The 19863-nt window shown below is 39.4% G+C and overlaps 1 protein-coding gene across 5 annotated transcripts in view; it reads left to right on the plus strand.

Moving 5' to 3' along the window:
* Window positions 1-19863, plus strand: part of CCDC91 (coiled-coil domain containing 91) — a 171461-nt gene that overhangs the window by 78344 nt on the left and 73254 nt on the right. For 4 of the 5 annotated variants that reach the window (XM_075162664.1, XM_075162673.1, XM_075162690.1 and 1 more), the window contains one exon: window positions 7420-7497. The exons of the other annotated variant lie outside the window; for it this stretch is intronic. In XM_075162664.1, coding sequence (XP_075018765.1) covers window positions 7420-7497 — 78 coding nt within the window. The remainder of the gene's footprint in view (window positions 1-7419; window positions 7498-19863) is intronic. 5 annotated transcript variants of the gene reach the window in all.

The raw sequence follows: 19863 nt of genomic DNA on the forward strand, positions 1-19863 counted from the left end.
GATGCACAATGCAATTGCTCACCACCCGCGCTGACCGATAACCAAGTAGCGATCGGTACTTCCTGGATCATGCCTACCGTTCATATACTGAGCATGACGTCACATGGTATGGAATACCCCATTGGCCAGCTGGACTGGCTGTCCTGATTATGTTCCCTCCCATCTTGTGTACCTAGCTCAGTCAGTAGGCACGGGAGCTGTCCTTGGACTAGGAGGGCACTTAGCAACAACTGAAAACATCACTGTGTTATCAACATTCTCCTCGTACTAAATCCAAAACACAGCACTAGGAAGAAATTAACCCTATCCCAGCCGAAACCAGGACAGTATCCACCCCTTATTCCATACCATTTACGTTATGCTTAGGTCTCACATTTTTCGATACATTTCAATTAATCACCACTATCTTTTATATATATATACATATATAATACATATACATACATATATACATATAATACATATACATACATATATATACATAAATATATACAAATGTCCATTGAGTTCTTTTAGTCCACAACTTTGGGCTCCATCTGTCATAACAGTCTTTCAGGGCCAGAAGGATGGTGTGTGGTGTTGGGCTGTTGCATCCTGAAGCCAGTTCTCATTTCGGTACTGCTGCACTCGTTCAGTTCTATATCATCGTTGCACTTTGCTCGGTTTCATCAGAGTTAGTTCATTCTTCATTAATCTGGGTGATTTTCACTGCTATACCATTGATAGCAACCATAGAAATAATGATATACAATATCATATAACAATTGACATCATAAAATTCAGTTCATTGGCTATTTTCACCCAAAATCAAATCCCCTTGAGGTACACACCGGACTTGCCCATCCTTTTGCATCACCCACCAAGTGCACCCAGGTCCTTGAGCAAAAGCAATCCCACGGATGGGTTTTCCCTTGCCAGAGGCAGGAGTAACCCAGACCGTCTTCCCCAGCATATTTCTTATGTGCACGACAGGGACTTTATCTCCATCTACAGTACGTAAAAGTCTTGATTGGGCAGGGTCAGCTCGATTAACAGACCCCCTAGTGTTGACTAGCCAGGTGGCTTTTGCTAAATGTGTATCCCAATGCTTGAATGTCCCACCACCCATTGCCCTCAGTGTTGTCTTTAGCAGCCCGTTGTATCGTTCGATTTTCCCGGAGGCTGGTGCATGGTAGGGGATGTGATAGACCCACTCAATGCCATGCTCTTTGGCCCAGGTGTCTATGAGGGTGTTTCGGAAGTGAGTCCCGTTGTCTGACTCAATTCTTTCTGGGGTGCCATGTCGCCATAGGACTTGCTTTTCAAGGCCCAGGATGGTGTTCCGGGCAGTGGCATGGGGCACAGGGTATGTTTCCAGCCAGCCGGTGGTTGCTTCCACCATGGTAAGCACATAGCGCTTGCCGTGCTGGGTTTGTGGGAGTGTGATATAATCAATCTGCCAGGCCTCCCCGTATTTGTATTTCAACCATTGTCCTCCATACCAAAGAGGCTTTACTCGCTTGGCTTGTTTGATTGCAGCGCATGTTTCACATTCATGGATAACCTGTGCAATAGTGTCCATGGTTAAGTCCACCCCTCGATCACGAGCCCATCTATATGTTGCATCTCTTCCTTGATGGCCTGAGGCATCATGGGCCCACCGAGCTATAAATAATTCACCCTTATGTTGCCAGTCCAGATCCACCTGAGCCACTTCAATCTTAGCAGCCTGGTCCACCTGCTGGTTGTTTTGATGTTCTTCAGTGGCCCGACTCTTGGGTACGTGAGCATCTACGTGACGTACTTTTACAACCAGGTTCTCTACTTGGGCAGCAATATCTTGCCACAATGCGGCAGCCCAGATGGGTTTACCTCTGCGCTGCCAGTTGTTCTGCTTCCACTGCTGCAACCACCCCCACAGGGCATTTGCCACCATCCATGAGTCAGTATAGAGATAGAGTACTGGCCATTTTTCTCGTTCAGCAATGTCCAAGGCTAGCTGGATGGCTTTTACCTCTGCAAACTGTCTCGATTCACCTTCTCCTTCAGCAGTTTCTGCAACTTGGCGTATAGGACTCCATACAGCAACTTTCCACCTCCGATGCTTTCCCACAAGGCGACAGGACCCATCAGTGAACAGGGGCATATTGCTTCTCATTTTCTGGTAGTTTATTATACAGTGGGGCTTCTTCAGCACGCGTCACCTCCTCCTCTGTGGATATTCCGAAATCTTTGCCTTCTGGCCAGTTCGTGATCACCTCCAAGATTCCTGGGCTACTGGGGTTTCCTATTCGGGCCCGTTGTGTGATCAGTGCGACTCACTCCACGTAGCATCGGTTGCATGATGTGTAGAGGGGACGCTCCCTTTGAACATCCAGCCCAGCACCGGCAGTTGGGGTGCCAGGAGGAGCTGTGCTTCAGTACCAACCACTTCCGAAGCAGCTCGAATCCCTTCGTATGCTGCCAATATCTCCTTCTCAGTTGGAGTGTAGCGGGCCTCGGATCCTCTGTATCCCCGACTCCAGAACCCTAAGGATCAACCTCGAGTCTCCCCTGGAGCTTTCTGCCAGAGGCTCCAAGTAGGACCATTCTCCCCGGCTGCTGTGTAGAGCACATTCTTCACATCTTGTCCTGCCCGGACTGGCCCAAGGGCTACTGCATGAACTATCTCCTGTTTAATTTGTTCAAAGGCTTGTTGTTGCTCAGGGCCCCATTTGAAATCGTTCTTCTTCCGAGTCACTTGATAGAGGGGGCTTACAATCAGGCTGTAATCTGGAATATGCATTCTCCAAAAGCCCACAATGCCTAAGAAAGCTTGTGTTTCCCTTTTGCTAGTTGGTGGGGACATGGCTGTTATTTTGTTGATCACATCCATTGGGATCTGACAACGTCCATCTTGCCATTTTATTCCTAAAAACTGGATCTCCTGTGCAGGTCCCTTGACCTTACTTTGTTTTATGGCAAAACCGGCCTTCAGAAGGATTTGAATTATTCTCTCCCCTTTCTCAAAAACTTCTTCTGCTGTGCTGCCCCACACGATAATGTCATCAATGTACTGCAGGTGCTCTGTAGCCTCACCCTGTTCCAGTGCGGTGTGGATCAGTCCATGGCAAATGGTAGGGCTGTGTTTCCACCCCTAGGGCAGTCGGTTCCAGGTGTACTGGACGCCCCTCCAAGTGAAAGCAAACTGTGGCCTGCACTCTGCTGCCAAAGGGATGGAGAAGAAGGCATTAGCAATGTCAATTGTGGCGTACCACTTGGCTGCCTTCGACTCCAGTTCGTACTGAAGCTCTAGCATGTCCGGCACGGCAGCACTCAGTGGCGGCGTGACTTCGTTCAGGCCACGGTAGTCTACTGTTAGTCTCCACTCTCCATTGGACTTTCGCACTGGCCATATGGGACTGTTAAAGGGTGAGCGAGTCTTGCTGATCACTCCTTGGCTCTCCAGTTGACGAATCAGCTCATGGATAGGGATCAGGGAATCTCGGTTGGTGCGATATTGTCGCTGGTGCACTGTTGTGGTAGCAATTGGTACCTGTTGTTCTTCAACCCTCAACAACCCCACAACAGAAGAGTCCTCCAAGAAACTGGGCAAGGTGGACAGCTGTTTAATTTCCTCCGTCTCCAAGGCAGCTATACCAAAAGCCCACCGGTACCCTTTTGGGTCCTTGAAATACCCTCTCCTGAGGTAGTCTATGCCAAGGATGCACGGAGCCTCTGGGCCAGTCACAATGGGGTGCTTCTGCCGCTCATTCCCAGTCCGGCTCACTTCGGCCTCCAATACAGTTAACTCTTGGGATCTCCCTGTCACTCCAGAAATACAGATGGGTTCTGCCCCTTTATAGTTTGATGGCATCAGGGTGCACTGTGCACGAGTGTCTACGAGAGCCTTATACTCCTGTGGCTCTGATGTGCCAGGCCATCGAATCCACACAGTCCAGTAAACCCGGTTGTCCCTTTCCTCCATCTGGCTGGAGGCAGGGCCCCTCTAGTCCTGGTCATAATATCTGTTTCTCACTTCTTGCAAACATGAGTCAAGAATTCCTTCATTACAATCCAAGGTAAGATTAGCCCTTCTACTCTGTCTGGGGAACTGTTCACTGGAAACTGGACCGTCATGAGACAGGTTTTTCCTGAAAACTGGAGCAGCATTTTTCCTGGGAGAACCCCCTTGTGTGATTTTTTTTCCTTGCAACTCACGTACCCGTGCCTCTAGGGTCAAGGTAGGTTTTCCATCCCACTGCCTCATGTCTTCTCCATGGTCACGCAGGTAGAACCACAGGGTGCCCCGTGGTGTGTACTTTCTATATCCTCTCTCTTGAGCAGAAGAACGCTGACCCTTAATGGCTGAGATACTCGTCCATACCAGGTGGAGAATAGGACCTATCGTCTTTGAGTTGCTGGACCTCCCGGGACAGTTTCTCCGCAGCTGAGACAAGGGAGGAGGAGACAGTTTCTTCATATTCCTGGAGATTGCTAACCAACTCATCTACCCTTGGTGCTTCTTCCTCTTTCCAGCACAGTACTGCCAACGCATTGGCATATGATGCTGGTGCACTCCGTAGTAATTTCCACCACATGGGTCGCGTGCACTGGACTTCATCTGGATCTTTGGGTGTTCGGACATCGTCCAGGTCACTATAAACTACCTCCAGCACACCTAGTTCTCTCAGGTACTGGATACCTCTCTCCATAGTGGTCCATTTGCTTGGGCGATATATAACGTCTTCCTTGAAGGGATACCTTTCCTTCACGCCTGACAGCAGTCGCCTCCAGAGGCTGAGGGCCTGTGTCCCTCTTCCAATTGCTTTGTCAATGCCTCCTTCCCTAGCAAGGGATCCCAGCTGTTTGGCTTCTTTCCCCTCTAATTCCAGGCTACTGGCCCCATTATCCCAGCATCGGAGCAGCCAGGTAACAATATGCTCACCTGGACGTCGGCTGAAATCTTTCCGCATATCTCGCAGCTCACTCAGGGATAGGGATCGGGTAGTTTCCGTCTCGTGTATGAGTTCTTCCTCTTCCTCCTCCTCTCCTTGTGATGTCCCTGCTCTTCCACCATCCCTTTCTAAACGACCTGACCTCCGCTTCCAAGATTTCCTCTTCTGTACAGGGGCAACGGATACCAGCAAGGGTTGGTCCTCTGGTTCAGCTGTAGTGCCTATTGCTGAGGTTTGGGTAGCTGCAGTGCTTGTCATGGGGGTTGGAGTAACTGTAGTGCCTGTTGCCGGAGCTTGAGTGGCTGCAGTGCCTGTTGCAGGGGTTGGTGAAGCTACGGTGATTGTTGCCGGGGTTTGAGTAGCCACAGGGGTTGTCGTGGGGGTTGGAGTAGCCGCAGTGCCTGTTGTGGGGTTTTGAGTAGCCACCGTGTCTATAGCCGCCCCCGAGACTCGCCGCTCCGCCCGCCCCGATAAGGCACCGCTGCTTGCCCTCCCTCTTGTTCCTGAGGGTTGATCTCTGGACAGTATTCCTGAATAGTTGTTTAACCCTAAGCAAGGCCTGAACCACATTCAGGAGACATAGTAGCAATATGAACATGCTTGTTTGAACATCCCAAGGATATTCAAAATTCTCAGGGAATATTGTGGACATCTTTGTGAAGAGGATAGAAGAAAAAGGAGTTTCTGACGATATGGAAGGGAAGATGAACAAGTGGGAGAGAGTGTCCCATCCCGTCTCCCCCTTAAATTCATTCTCCAAGGAGAAAAAAGTGCAATTACCAATAATTTCTAAGAGGTGGTTCCCGAGGTACAGAAATGACGGCAGTGCCGAGTACAGATACCAGATTAGACTTACGACCAATGATTTTATCACCTCATAAAACAGCAGCAAAATGATAATCTTGGCCCAGTTCCGAATAATGATAAACAGCACAAAAGGGAACATATACTGCAAGCAAGGTATTACATGACCCAACATTGAGAGCCAGCCCCACAACTTTGACAGCCAATACATCAACATTGTGACCAATCAATATAATGGATGCTTATAACAATTTTGCCTTAACACACTTTGGTCAGATCTATCGTTATCTCAACCCTTCAAGCCCCACATTGGGCACCAAAAAGGACTGTCGTGGTTTAATCTGGCAGGCAGCCAAATACCACACAGCCGCTCGCTCACTCCCCCCTGCCCCCCCAGCGGGACGGGGAGAGAATCGGAAGGGTAGGAGTGAGAAAAACTCGTGGGTTGAGATAAAGACAGTTTAATAGAACAGAAGAGGGAAAATAATAATAATAATAATGATAGAATATACAAAACGAGTGATGCACAATGCAATTGCTCACCACCCGCGCTGACCGATAACCGAGTAGCGATCGGTACTTCCTGGATCACGCTTACCATTCATGTACTGAGCATGACGTCACATGGTATGGAATACCCCATTGGCCAGCTGGACTGGCTGTCCTGATTATGTTCCCTCCCATCTTGTGTACCTAGCTCAGTCAGTAGGCACGGGAGCTGTCCTTGGACTAGGAAGGCACTTAGCAACAACTGAAAACATCACTGTGTTATCAACATTCTCCTCATACTAAATCCAAAACACAGCACTAGGAAGAAATTTAACCCTATCCCAGCCGAAACCAGGACAATGTCTTACTGCTTTCTGCACCAGTTTTTCATGGTGATTTAAAGCACCTATGACCTGCTGTACTAGCTGATTTAAGAACAGATCCCTGAAGCAAAAAATGAGGGAGGAGGGAAAGTTTTTCATCTTCTTACTAATTTCTTTTTCAATGAAAAAGTGGTGCTGCTCATTGATAAGTGTGAAATGCTGATGAGAATCTAATGAGGTGTTCACATTGCAGACTCAGATAGCAAACCACAGGCAAGCACTGTTATGTAAAGGCAAAAATATTAGAATGTTCCTGTCCACATTATTTTTACATAATACTGTGAATAAAATAAAAAGTAAACAGTAGAGCTTTATTTGAAAAAGATATTCAGGACATCTTATGCAAGAACACTTTCCTGGGAGCCTTAAGATTAAAAAAAGTTAAAAAAGGAGCTATATAATGTGTAGGAGAAGGGTGTGCTCTTCTGAGGAAGCTGAATCTGATACTAGTCCATTTCAACATTTTTATTAGTATAGGCAGTAAGTAACATTTACTAAGAGAGTGATTTGGAAGTCCTGCCATCCACAGGTATACCAAGAAACCAGAAAAATCAGAGTAACAAAGAAAATTTTAAAAAAATTTGGAGAACCATTTAGAATTATCTGGGGACTAATAAAGTAAAATTAAGAAATAAAGAAAAATAAGTTTAATACTAGGACCAACTTGAATTGAGTGTGTATATATATAATATCTAAAGAGCCAAGATGTTTGCATTTCTTCATGAAAGATACCAAAAAGGAAGAAAATAATTGGTCTTTACTTTCCTAATTAAAATTGTTATGTCAAATGCTTATGTTGTATATAATCTTCCCATGTTTTTGTACAGGAAAAGCATAAGCAGGAGTTAGAAGACATGAAAAAAGCTGGACATGAAGCCTTGAGTATTATTGTTGAAGAATTCAAGGTAAATGAGTTGCCAAGATAACACAATTTCCAAATAATACTATCGTAATAGTATATAATAAGTATGCACTGCAGGCAGTTGTCTTTAGTACTGCTTGTTCTCGTTGCTCAACCTCTTTCACTTTAAGATTGTCTTTTCTGTTGCTTTCAATTTAGACTATTTGGCCTGAAATTTTGCATGACATGTTTTCTCGCTCTGCACTTTGGGAAACTTCAGATAAAGTAGGTTAGCCATTTTCAGTAATGAAACTTAAAACCAGAACAAAACAAAAATGCTCAGTCAATTGTGGTAAACTTCGGGTTTGATTATTTATCACATATCCACATTTTGGACCTCCTCAGTCTCAACAAACTGGATTTGCAGGAAAGCATCCTCACAGAGCAATTCAGCAGGTTTTTTATCTACACAGCACTAAGAGAAGGAGTTAAGGATGAAATAAGGCTGAATCTGTAATTCTTCTCTCATGTTGTTCCTAGTTCCTCTCAGCTGGTAAGATGAAAGAGCTGGATGTTACCATGGAGGATAAATCTGTGTCTTTTGTATTGTTATGGAAACTTTCTAGTAAGAAATGCAGAGAGGACAAAAACTGAATCAAGTTAGGAGAAGGAGTAGGTAAAGCTAAGAATTCTAATTAACTTCTAATTAAATTTAATTAAAGAGGTAGCTTCTAATTAGCTTCTAATTCTAATTAAAGAGGTAAAGAAGATCTGAGAGGGGAAAAAAAACTGATAATGGGAAATGGAAAAGAAGGCTGGTTTTGAGGATGAGAAGGGAGACATGAGACGTGGTAGGCAACTGTGAGCTGGGAACACAAATCTGACCATTTAGTTAGGGAAGGGGAAATTCAGATTGTAGCTGCTCAGCAACAGTAATTCATGACCAAGGAATGATCTGGCGTGGAGGGCAAGAAGGCCCAATTGCAGAATGGTATAAACTTGATGGAAGCAGGAATTGCCAGAGAGAGAAGGACTCCGTGTAAAGGAGTGAGGTTTCCCTTGATAATGTGATAAGAAATGTTGCAGCATTGTCTTGTAGCAATCCATCGTGGAATGTGAGTGCTCAGGGGCCACTGTTTGTAAACAGAGCTGACACTGGGGGATGAACTGAACACTGGGCTAGGGTGCCCCATGCCGATGCTCACATGGTCAGTGCTGGTGCAAGTGTATATAAGGAATTGTCTCATGTTGCATCTTTGCAGACTCCTTATAGAGCTGCTTATGGAGGTAGGACTGTCCAATCCATTGTTCATTAAGTCTTTTTACATTTAAGCACAAACATGTTTAATTTGCCTTAAGGGGTATGATAAAAATTCCCCAACATTAGTTAGGGTTGGAGTAGAACTGGCAAGGCAGAAAGGATAGGATTGAGGTTGGGTCTTGTGATTCAGGTAATAAGCTGAAAGCTTGAGTCTAGGACCTGCTAGACTAGTCAAGAAGCCTGCAATACTTTGTTAGGGAGGGTAGGCAGGTTTGTTTGTTTGTTTTCTGCAAATACCCCAAACTTACTTGCAACGTATGTTTCTTTCTGGTCGTGTCAGGATCTGCAGCTCCAGGAGAGCTATCTGTGCCAGATTCCAAGTCTGCTGCAAAATTTGGAATCTTAATGTTATGCACAACTTTTTTTTTTTAAATTAGCTTCTATGGGACTTGTAGACGATTCTCCTCACGTGTAAGGTAGGCCTACCAAGTTCCAAGTCTGAGAGAGCACCACTCTGTAGGGGACCTGATGATGCTTTTAGGACCCTCTGCTTGAACGCAGCCCATGTTGTCGGCTGCAGAAAAGTAAAAAATAATTCTAGTCATCACTCATGTTTGCAACAACTCATAATAAGAAAGCCTTTTAGTAATTTTCCTAATAACTGTTACTAGTGTTCTAGCTAATATTGAAATTGGACTAGCTGTAGAAATATGTCTGTCTCCATCAATACAACTTACACTAATTTCATCTAAAGGGAACCTATCCAGAAAAAAGTTTCAAAAGTTCCCATTGGTGATGTCCCATTTCTCCATACCTCCCTCATTTCACTTCTGCAGGAGAATTATTGCATTTTTTTCCCCTTACTTCTTTGGTGACCACTTTGCAATAGAAGTTCTCAAATGGGAATTTTCTTCAGATTGTCCCACCTTGGATGGGCCACTGAACATGTTGCGTATCAGCATTTTTCATTTCTGTTTTGTGCTAGATGTGTATAAAATATCTGGCTTTTTCTGTGTGAACTTATATTTTGAAAAACCCAGTGAGCTATTGTTAATTGCTATACTTATGTTTCCTCCTTTTTATTTCTGAAAATATAAACGAACTGTGAAATGCAACAATTTTATAGTATTGAATGAAAGTTCTGTATGTTTTCTAGATACAGTTTTCACCATGTCAGTGCCTTTGTGTGAGCTAAAGGAGAGTTTTGCATGGATGATATTGTCCCTTTTAAGGAATAATTTCTTTATATATAGTTGGGTAAAGGAATATACTCATGTGCCATATTGATTTTTGCAAACTATTTTACCAGTCAACAGGCAATATGCCATCTGGAAAAGAAGATTTATTTTTATCAGTTTCTATGATTTGGCACAAAAAACTAGGAATTTAATTGAATACTGTGATTCTAAGCAATATTTATATTTAGCATATTATTTCTCATACAGTGTTTATATTCAAGTTATATAAAGACATTCTTTAATACCAGGGAACCATGGCATGAATATACTTCATACAAGTCTTCCTGTTGCCTCATGTGGTTAGTTGCCATATTTTGGTCAATGAGATCACAGTACTCTGAGGAGAAATAACATCAGATATGCCAGCCTCCGAGTAAAATACTGCAACCAACCTTGTCTGGAAACGTGCAGCAAGTTATTCTTCAGGGTAGCAGGAAAAACCAAAAAACTTTGTTAGGTTTAAAAAAAAATCAAGCTTTTTTGGTTGTTTGTTTATAGCTTAAATACCTTTTTAGTAACCCTTTACCATGTACTTAAAAAAAAAAAAGGAATAACAGTGAATCATCAGAGAATTCAGTGAAGGCAAAAACTGTTCTGTACTTTTGTTTGAGAAAACCATCTCATGGATTCTTTTAAAATGTTAATGCATGGTTAATATTTCAATATGGAAAAGGGTTAAGATTTTTTTTTTCTGAAGTGAATGAGTCAAATGTGCTTTTGTAATTATAAAAGTAATATTTTACACTTTGGGGACTTTTTAACTACTCGTATTTCTAGGAATTTATTATATTTATCAGACATGTTGGCAGTTAGTAGTTGCATAACCAAATAAGGAGTCCTACATAACCAAATAAGGAGTCCTAAGAATGTGAAGTAAATATGATTAGTCCTTTCAGTGAAATAAAGAATTGTGAAATTCATTGACTCTCTTAATTCACTTATGATTAGCCATGCTTAATTTTGTGCTGAAATATGTCTTCTCTAGGATTTAAGACTGTGTTACAGTAGTACATATCATTTATATGCAGAAGTGATTTCCGTTTTCAGTAGATTTTGCAAGTACTGTCTAATTAATCCCCAAATTACCTTGAGTGTGGAAATTCACCTAAGCAAGTCTACTGAATTGTTTAAAAGGCATAGGAAGGAAAATCTTTCTTACAATGAGTACAGTCCTATTTTGCATTCCTTGGATTTTAATAAAATGAACTGATACAGATTATTCCAATCAAGTGCTTGCTCATGGCCCAAATTAGGTTCTGTTGCAGTCATAACTGTTGGAATTATGACTAATCTGCTCTGATACCAGCCAATTATAATTTTGTAACGCCACACCAAGCAGAGTTGTGGCATGAGTGAATGTAATGCCCAACATTGGTTGTTTAAGGATAGCTATGTAAAAATATGAACCATTCATCATTAGCCCCAGAAAATAATCCCCAGAATCTCTCAAGCCCAAAATCCTCTAAATTAGGTATTGAAACTCTGGGTTGAACAACAATGGCAAAGAGTTGACTACTTGCCTTTTCTGTATTCCTGGCATAGATAAGTCTTCCTACCGGTAGATTTGTGAAAGTGCCTTTATTTTGGTGTACAAAGGAAAAGAGCGCTGCCATTTTTTTTCAGTTCTGTCTACAAGGTTGCCAAGCTAGTAACCAAAAGCTCACATTTTTCTTACATTTAGAACTAATTATTACTCCTTGCAGACTTACTGCAGCAGACTTGTTGTTGTTGTTCTTGTATCTTTCTATGCTTGAAAAGGGTTACACTTTCTGATAATCACTCTCCTATATTTTGGAGAATTATTTGTTGTAAAAGGGACATTATTTCTCCACGTTGATCTTTCATTAGTATGTTACTCCTAGGCAGACCAGGCACTCAAGTTTAAGACCAAACCCTCTCAATTCCTACCCTTGTTGTGACTGGTCCTTTTTAATACGGCAATAGTGTTGAAAATGGAGCTTACACAAGAAGTCAAATACTGAATGATTTAGCTTCAAGGACCTGAATATACCAAAGCCCTTAGAATTATTGCAGTTGTCTTTGGAATATTAGTTTGCCAAATGTGCTGGCAAAGCCATTAACAGAGACCATTGGCCATTGTTAAGCATGTCACATTCTTTTCTTCCTTTCAACAAATAAACCATCTACAACACAATCACAAAATTTGTATTAAAAAACATGGGAAAACAAATTAAAATTGAACTTAGTGTTCTGTGTAGGCCAAGTTTCCCTTCTCATGTTTACCTAATTTCTGTCCTTCATGTCATTATGTTTTTAAACTTTTATCCCTGGTAATTAACTATGGTAAAGAAAAGTAAATGTAGATCTTGGAAATGATGCTTGTGGGATCATGTCCCATTTTAAGATATTTACCACAATCAACATAAGGATTTTTCTTCTGCTTGTTTGATCAAGCTTTTGTTCAGAAATTGTCATACTTCTCTAAATAGACGAGTTAAGATTTTAATCTGTTTTGTTTATATTTCTCACCATATAAAATATCTTTTAATATAAGCTTTAAAGAATATGAGGTTACAGGCAGGTATATTTATTTGATGGTATTTATTTACTTAGATTATTTTATGCAATTATTAGTCTTCTGAAAGACAGCTTGCATGAATCAGATGTGTGTTTCCTTCTATGGAAATTAACTTCAAGATGCAAAGTCCTTTCCAGCCCTTCCTAAAGTGAGAGTTTTGTCTATCAGTTTTCAGTGTTAGGTGGTTGGATTTTTTCAGCTTTCCAGAATGTAAGAACAGACAGATGTGCAAAGTATGGGATATATGGGGGTCATCAGATTGTCTTTCAAAAATATTTGTATCAATAACAGACCTCTGAACTGAAAGGTTACCCTCTAATAAACAAAGGAAAATGTAAAAGATTTCAGTACAAAGGAAGTTAATCTAGAATCAGGATATCTTTTTTTTTTTAAGACATAATTTGTTCCTAGTGAGGAGGGAAAACTCTTGAAATGTGGCCAGTTCTCAGCACCTTATAACACCAACTTAGCTTATCAGGTTTCCAAGATGACATACTGGCTCAGAAAGGCCTGACACATGAATAAATTAAAAAGTTGTTGTGAGGGCTTGTATTTCACTTCCAACTTCTATACTTGTCCATGTGTAAGTTGCACTAGAATTCAAGTGGGCCTTAAATATAATACAACATTGTTTTTTGACATGAAGAGCTGATGGCTAGAAAAGGAGAGATTCCTTGTCATTTTTACAGTATAGGAGTACTCATGTACAACAGTGATGCTACTATAAAAATCTTTCTACATAATTCTGATAAAAGCAAGGTACAATCAAGTCTCAATCTTCTGAAGATCTGGCTATCAAAAATATTTTGTTATTGATTAAAGCATCTTGATATTTTAAAAGTAATTGTAAAAATTACATGATATCTCTACCTCCTTTTTTAGTAAGGATGACTTTTTATATGTGGTTCTGACTATAGAACAATAAATAGAGTGTTAAATATTATAATTGAAAGGTTTGATTAAGAGTGAGTTTGCAGTTTGTTTCTGGCAGGAGTCTAGGAGAATAGTGTTTTGTGGAAAATAAATCATTTAAACTCACATGCCAGTAAAACTGAGATATCTGGATAAACTGAGCATAGTATTCAAACTGTAAGTTGTTGATCATTACTGGTATAAGAAAAGCAGTTGAAAATGAAACTGAAGTTGTTATACCACTTTACAAAAACCATGTTGTCCTATTATTGTATTTGATTCAAATATCTTTTATGTTATGTCCTTGAAACACCTGACTAAAATTTAGTTCACACTGTAAACAGGACAGTGGTGAGTGAAACCATGAAGTTTCTTCATACCCTGACGCACATCAAAATGTGTTGGGCTTTTGTAAAGAATAACTTGTGAGAAGAATTTTCCACAGGAAATACTTTTTGACTTGATATGCAAAATTTCACAGCACAAGCTCTGTTTAAAGCTTTGGTAGCATGCTATGACTATGAGTGGAAACAATTCAAGAAATTCTACTCAACATTTTGTTTTATTTCATTTAGAACCTACTTCATTGTAAATTGCAAGTTGACTCTGACCTAAGCAGGAGTTTATTTGCTTTCATTTTGGTTAATATTCACTGGTACAAAAAAAACCTTTATTCCATAGCACCTACATGGACATGTTTCATTTTCACTTAAAGGGAGGCTCACCTGACAATAGCCTGATCATGAAAATATGCAGTATCTTGGGCTGAAGTGGATAAATTGGATTCTGTTGAAAAAGACATTTTTGGAAAACTTTTAAATAGCTTTATTTATATAGTCTATGTACTAGCTAATAACGGAGTTGTAGCACAACCAGTCAAATAGTACATTTTATTGAGTTAATGTATCTTCTCCAAGAGTCAGGAAAGAATTTTGATTGTGTCCTCTGCTCTGTTTTATCATTCAACAATTGGTTATTTATATTTTGCCCTTAAATAAAGTGGTAGAAATTAATTAGTGGTGGAGACAGGATGCTGAATTAGATGAATCATTGTCTAATGCTATGAAGCATAGAAATTCTTAGCTACTATTGCTGAAATCAATACTGGTATTTAATACGGTTCATATGTTTGAAGTAGTCTGGTAACTTTACTTTTCACTAGTGAAGATGACTTGTTTTGGCCATCCTAACTGAGCAATTTTAAGTAAAGATGTTTGATGTACTTAAGCAAGTACATAGTTACTTGCAAGTTAACAATAGCATAGTTACATAGCAAGTTAACAATGGTTGAGCAGGGGAAAGAAACCAGGGAGGATATTCTTTTGGACTGACTAAGGGTTTTGATGTAGTGCTTTTGAGTAACATTATAGAACATAATGCAGCAGCCTGTACATCATGATGCATGTTTCATGTGAGTTATTTTAACATTTTCAAACAATGCTACACATCTGAGAAGTCTGTTTTTTGCCCGGATGGGAATTGCTTTTATACTGTTTTTCAGAAGAGATGAGAGGGGATAATAAACTCTGCTCTGTTTTTCCTCTTGCTTTTTTTCTCCCTGACTAGTTTTTTCCTCCTATAAAAAGAAGGAGTTGAGAGAAAGAGATTTGGCAGTTTGTTACTGTTAGGGAATTTGGGATAAATTTGGGGGTAACAGTCTATATTTTGGCTATATAATTCAAGAAGGATTCTCATAAATTCTAGCTTTTGGCCATACAATAAATCCTGTTCTGGGCAAGCAGCTGTCGTTTCTATTACCAGTAGAATTAAGACAGTGTGCACTAGGGCTGGGCAAACAGGTTTGTATTAAAAATGGGCTGGTGTGTCTGTGCTATGGTTTTGGCAAAATCTTAATTATTGCACCTTTACCTTTCCAAGGATGAAGACAAATTTTAGAAAGCATCTAGTACTCTATACATAACACAACCTGTAGAAATACAGGATAAAATTTTGTGATCATTTGTATTTTCTGATCTTTAAACTTTTCTTCTCAGATTGTGCAGTACAGTTTTTCAGTCTCTAATCTGTATGCTGTGATGCAGTTATCTAGTGTTCCCACAGTACATGTAGTGAGCTGTCAATTACATTCCAGGACTACTTAATTCTCTGGCCATTGCTAAAGCATATAATAGAGTAATTAAGATGATGTTGTGGGTTGACTAGACACCAGGGTGGGCTAGACACCAGGTGCCCACCAAAGCCGCTTTATCACTCCCCTCCTCAGCTGGACAGAGGAGAGAAAATCTAATGACAGGCTCGTGGGTTGAGATAAGAACAGGGAGGGTGCCAAGCTAGATTGTTAAAATATGAGCTATTTTATTCTTGTCCCAGAATACTATTCTGTCCATACTATTTTTTTGACCAAATAAAACCCACTGAATAACTTAAATCGGTGTAATTTTTGGAAGTAATTCTGGTTTTGGAGGAATTAAATCTAGATGTGTTAATTTGGCACCCTTTTCTGCCCCTAATAACTTTCTCAGTGCTACTTTTTACTATCACTTATTTTTCCTGATCTATAAGCCAAAAACAGCTATAGATTAAAGTTTGAGGCTTAAAACGTGACCAAATTTTGGCTTTGATTAGCTAAGAAGGTTATGCCAAGTTGAAAAAGAATTATAACTGAACCAAACCTAGTAAAACAATGTCAGTGTAGACATTAATTCTTGGTTTTCTCAGTTAATGTTTTTTTGTCCAGTTTAGTAATGGTGAAAATGTAATATGAGATACGGGGAAGAAGGAAATGTAAAAGGCAACGTATATGTTTGTCTGATTACTTGGAGCTGTGGTGATATCTTTAGTTCTCTTTTCAGGAGTCAGAGGGAAGATGTTACTATTCTTATTTTATTCTATCTAAACATACTTTGGTTATTTAGTACATAAGCCTTGTAAATTCTGTCTTTGTTTGATTAGTGGAAAGGTGTCAGTTCAAATGATGATGTCCTTATGATCGTAACTATGGTTATGCAGCCACTGTAGTGGCTGCAGTTTGTTCTTATATGCATAAATGGCTTTGTATTTGAATTTTATGCAAACCGCTTTAAGTAGTTGTTTATTATTAAGGTACCACAGTCCTTTAAACTGTTCCCTGATACAACGACTTACATAAGGGGTTGGGAGGCAGAAGATCTTTGAAAGCAGAGGAAATTACAAATGGGAAAAGAAGATCTAGTAACTCTTTGCAAAAGATGACGCTTTTTTTGGCTCTAGTAAAGACCTAAAAGGCAACTTCACTTGTGGTTAAAGGCAGATGTAGTTAGGCCTTCTAAGTGTGTTGGGCTGAAGAAGGAAAAAAAAAAAGCCAAGAAGCGGGAAGGACTAGTTGATAAATGTAAAGAAATCCTGAAAATCTGAACCCACCACTTCCTCTATAACTGTATGAAGTGTAGACTGAGGCAACAAATGTGATGGGAGTGTGGAAACAGATCCACATCAAGACTGACGCCTCTTGCCATCACAGTCCTGAAACTGGCCCTTCGTACAGGATGACCCTTGCCACCCTGTGTCAAGGAGGTTCATTGCACAATATATAGAAGGAGAAATGAAGTACCAAGAGGACCCATATATTGAAATCCTGCCATTTGACTTCATGCAACAGATGCCATAAGCTACATTCTGCTGCAACCTTACTAGAAATGATTCAATGAGCTATTAAAAGGAGACTGCTTCAAGAATGCCAGCTTGATATTAGGTCAGTGGCCACAGATTTATGGAACATTAGCCCATCAGGGTAATTGTGTAATAAATTAAGGAAGAAAGTGGTGTTTCAACAGTGATAAGTAGTTGCCCAGAATACCAATTAGTCAAAAGACTTTTAGTGTTATTGTACTGAAGGAGGTATGTAACTATAAGAGTTAGAGATGCCTATCATCAAATAGCTAAATGTATGTTTAGTAAATTAGTTAATTAGTAAAGTAGTTTTTTTAATTAGTAATTTAAGTAGTTGATTATCTTGAAATTTGCAAAAGCTTTGGATAGATATCATGCTTCTCTGCTGTATTTACCATATCAAGAAACCTTAAATGATGGTTGTGATCAGACAAAGAAGAAAATGACCTCATTTTTTAACTGTATGGTTTTTTTCTTTTTTTTTGTCTTTTTTTACAGTCTTGGAAAGACACTGTTTTATGACATCTTTATGTTCATATTTACTTGCTGGAGCCAGGCAGATATAGGATATATGCAATGAACATAGTAGTGACCTAGGCAACAACTGCGTGTTAGATTAGAATTAAAGGAAATTGTCAAGTTTGACCTTTATTTTATTTTAAAAATTGTCTTATTTCTGATAATTTATTAAATATGGGACATGATTTCAATGATAAATGAAGAATAACGAAAGTCTTAATTTAAAGGGCAAGATACATTTGTCTAGTCATGCCAATTCTCTATGACACTTTTCTGTTCATACTTCAGAAGAGTAGACTTCCTGTTTTATAGAAGTGCCTTATCTGATAGTACTAACAATTATGATCAGTCCTGACCATTAAAATTTTCTCATGAGAATAAAATCATTCTACACTTTAAAATAAATTAGAGCTCAGCATTCTGTTTTGATTGTAAGCATATCTTAAAACCATAAGGTTCAAATTCCTCGAAATCCTTTTCCCCTTGAAAGGGGAAATCTTATTTTTATAATATGGAGTTATTGCGATTTCAGGATATTATGTGACACACCTCATCTTCTTTTAAGATACTTGAAAAGATTTGGGCCTTGGCACAAATAATTTATTCTGTATTTTAAATATCTGTTTGACTGGCTGATCTGCTGCATCTCTCCGTAGAAAATAAAGATTTTTGTCTGGAGATTTTTTTTTTTATGGCACAACGTGGAAGCTATCTCTGAAGTACTGTTGCGCATAGGAGGATTTTTCTCTCTGTCTCCTTTCTTGGCCAACTAGTGGAATAGTCAAATACAGAATCAATTCTGTGGTACTATTTAAATTATATTAGTAGTGTGTATTATAGAAAAGGAAGGCTTTTGTTTCTGAATGTGGAATTTTATGTATTTTCTAAAGAAAATAATAATAATAAAATAAATTAAAAGATTTAACAACCTCTACATGCCATCCAATGAATAATAACTATTTCCTTGAAAACTGAAAGTTCTTTACACCATTTAATATGAATTTAACAGTCGCCAGTTAAGTTTGCATAGTAAAGTGCATAAAATGACTCAACCCTTGGTGTGAGCAAGAAGCTATCCGAGAAACAGCATTGCCACTTAATGACCATTCTGTTACTGTTTTCCCTAAGATCAGAATTTGACTTTTTTCTTCCTTTTGTGCCAGTTATATGAAACAATTCTTGTTACAATAGTTTAGGCAAGAAAACGCCATACCCCAAACTACAGAATTCTTTTTTGCCAGTGATATGTGGCAATTCTAGTTTATACACAGTAGGAGTTAGCATATAAAGTTTCACATGCAGAAGTTATACTTCTTTGAGAGTTAAGTTTTTGTGATTGCTTGAATTTATATCAATAAAAGAAATAAATTTAGTTGGAAAGAAATTGGCTTTTATGAAAGTAAACTTGTGGCTAAATCCCCTGCAAACACCAGTAAACGTATTCTTACACTTCCATTAAAGTATATGTTAAGCACCATTTTTTACCTTTTAAATCTTTCTGAACCTGTGCTGAAAACTACTACCATACTATAGCATTACTGAAGAACACTGATTTTGGCATAAGAGGCTAATTAGTGGAAAATTTGGAAAGGTAGTTCAAAAATTGTCAGAATGGTTCTTTTGCATACATTTTTGGGTTTTTTTAAAAGTATTCAAAATTATATTTAATGTGTGTGTTATGTTCCATGAAGTAAATATATCTCTAAAATAAAGACTGTTTGAAAGATGGGATATTTTTCTTGTCTGCATTTGGGCCAAAGGTCTGTTTTCTATAAAACTTAAGTCTGTTTTAACTTACACAGTAATTTCAACTACTTCACTATATTGATTACTAGTTAAAAATAGTTTGCTACATTGTGTATAAATAGCCCAATGAATATTTGGAAAGTGACATAAATATTTTATAATATTAGGGGAAAAGACTTGCATAGCACGAGTTAAGTAAATTCCGTGTTAAAATACCATCCTTGTTTAAGGAAGCCTGAATTTAATTCCTCAAATGGTAATTTGGTTTTTCACGTATCTTAAAATTTTTTTATTTCTCTTTTTGCGTTCAGATGCTGGAAATTCTGCAGAATTCAGTCAAGTGCATGTGAATACACACATGCGCACACGTACGTGCGCACACACAGAGAGTTCCTAATTTTATCATCTTTTTGTTACTGTCTTGGTATTTTGACTTCCACTGCTTCACATTTGAGTGTGAACTTCCTGGGGGGGCATTCTTTTATGTTTTAAATTACTCAGAATTTCCATCTGCTTTTACTTGACTTGTGGTTGTGAAGATCATGCTTGGCCCATGGGATCTTACACTGTGCCGAGAGGATGTGGAGTTTTGTCAGCCAGGGAAAT

The sequence above is a fragment of the Calonectris borealis genome, chromosome 1 (assembly GCF_964195595.1).
Source record: "Calonectris borealis chromosome 1, bCalBor7.hap1.2, whole genome shotgun sequence".
In the NCBI taxonomy this organism is placed as follows: Eukaryota; Metazoa; Chordata; class Aves; order Procellariiformes; family Procellariidae; genus Calonectris; species Calonectris borealis.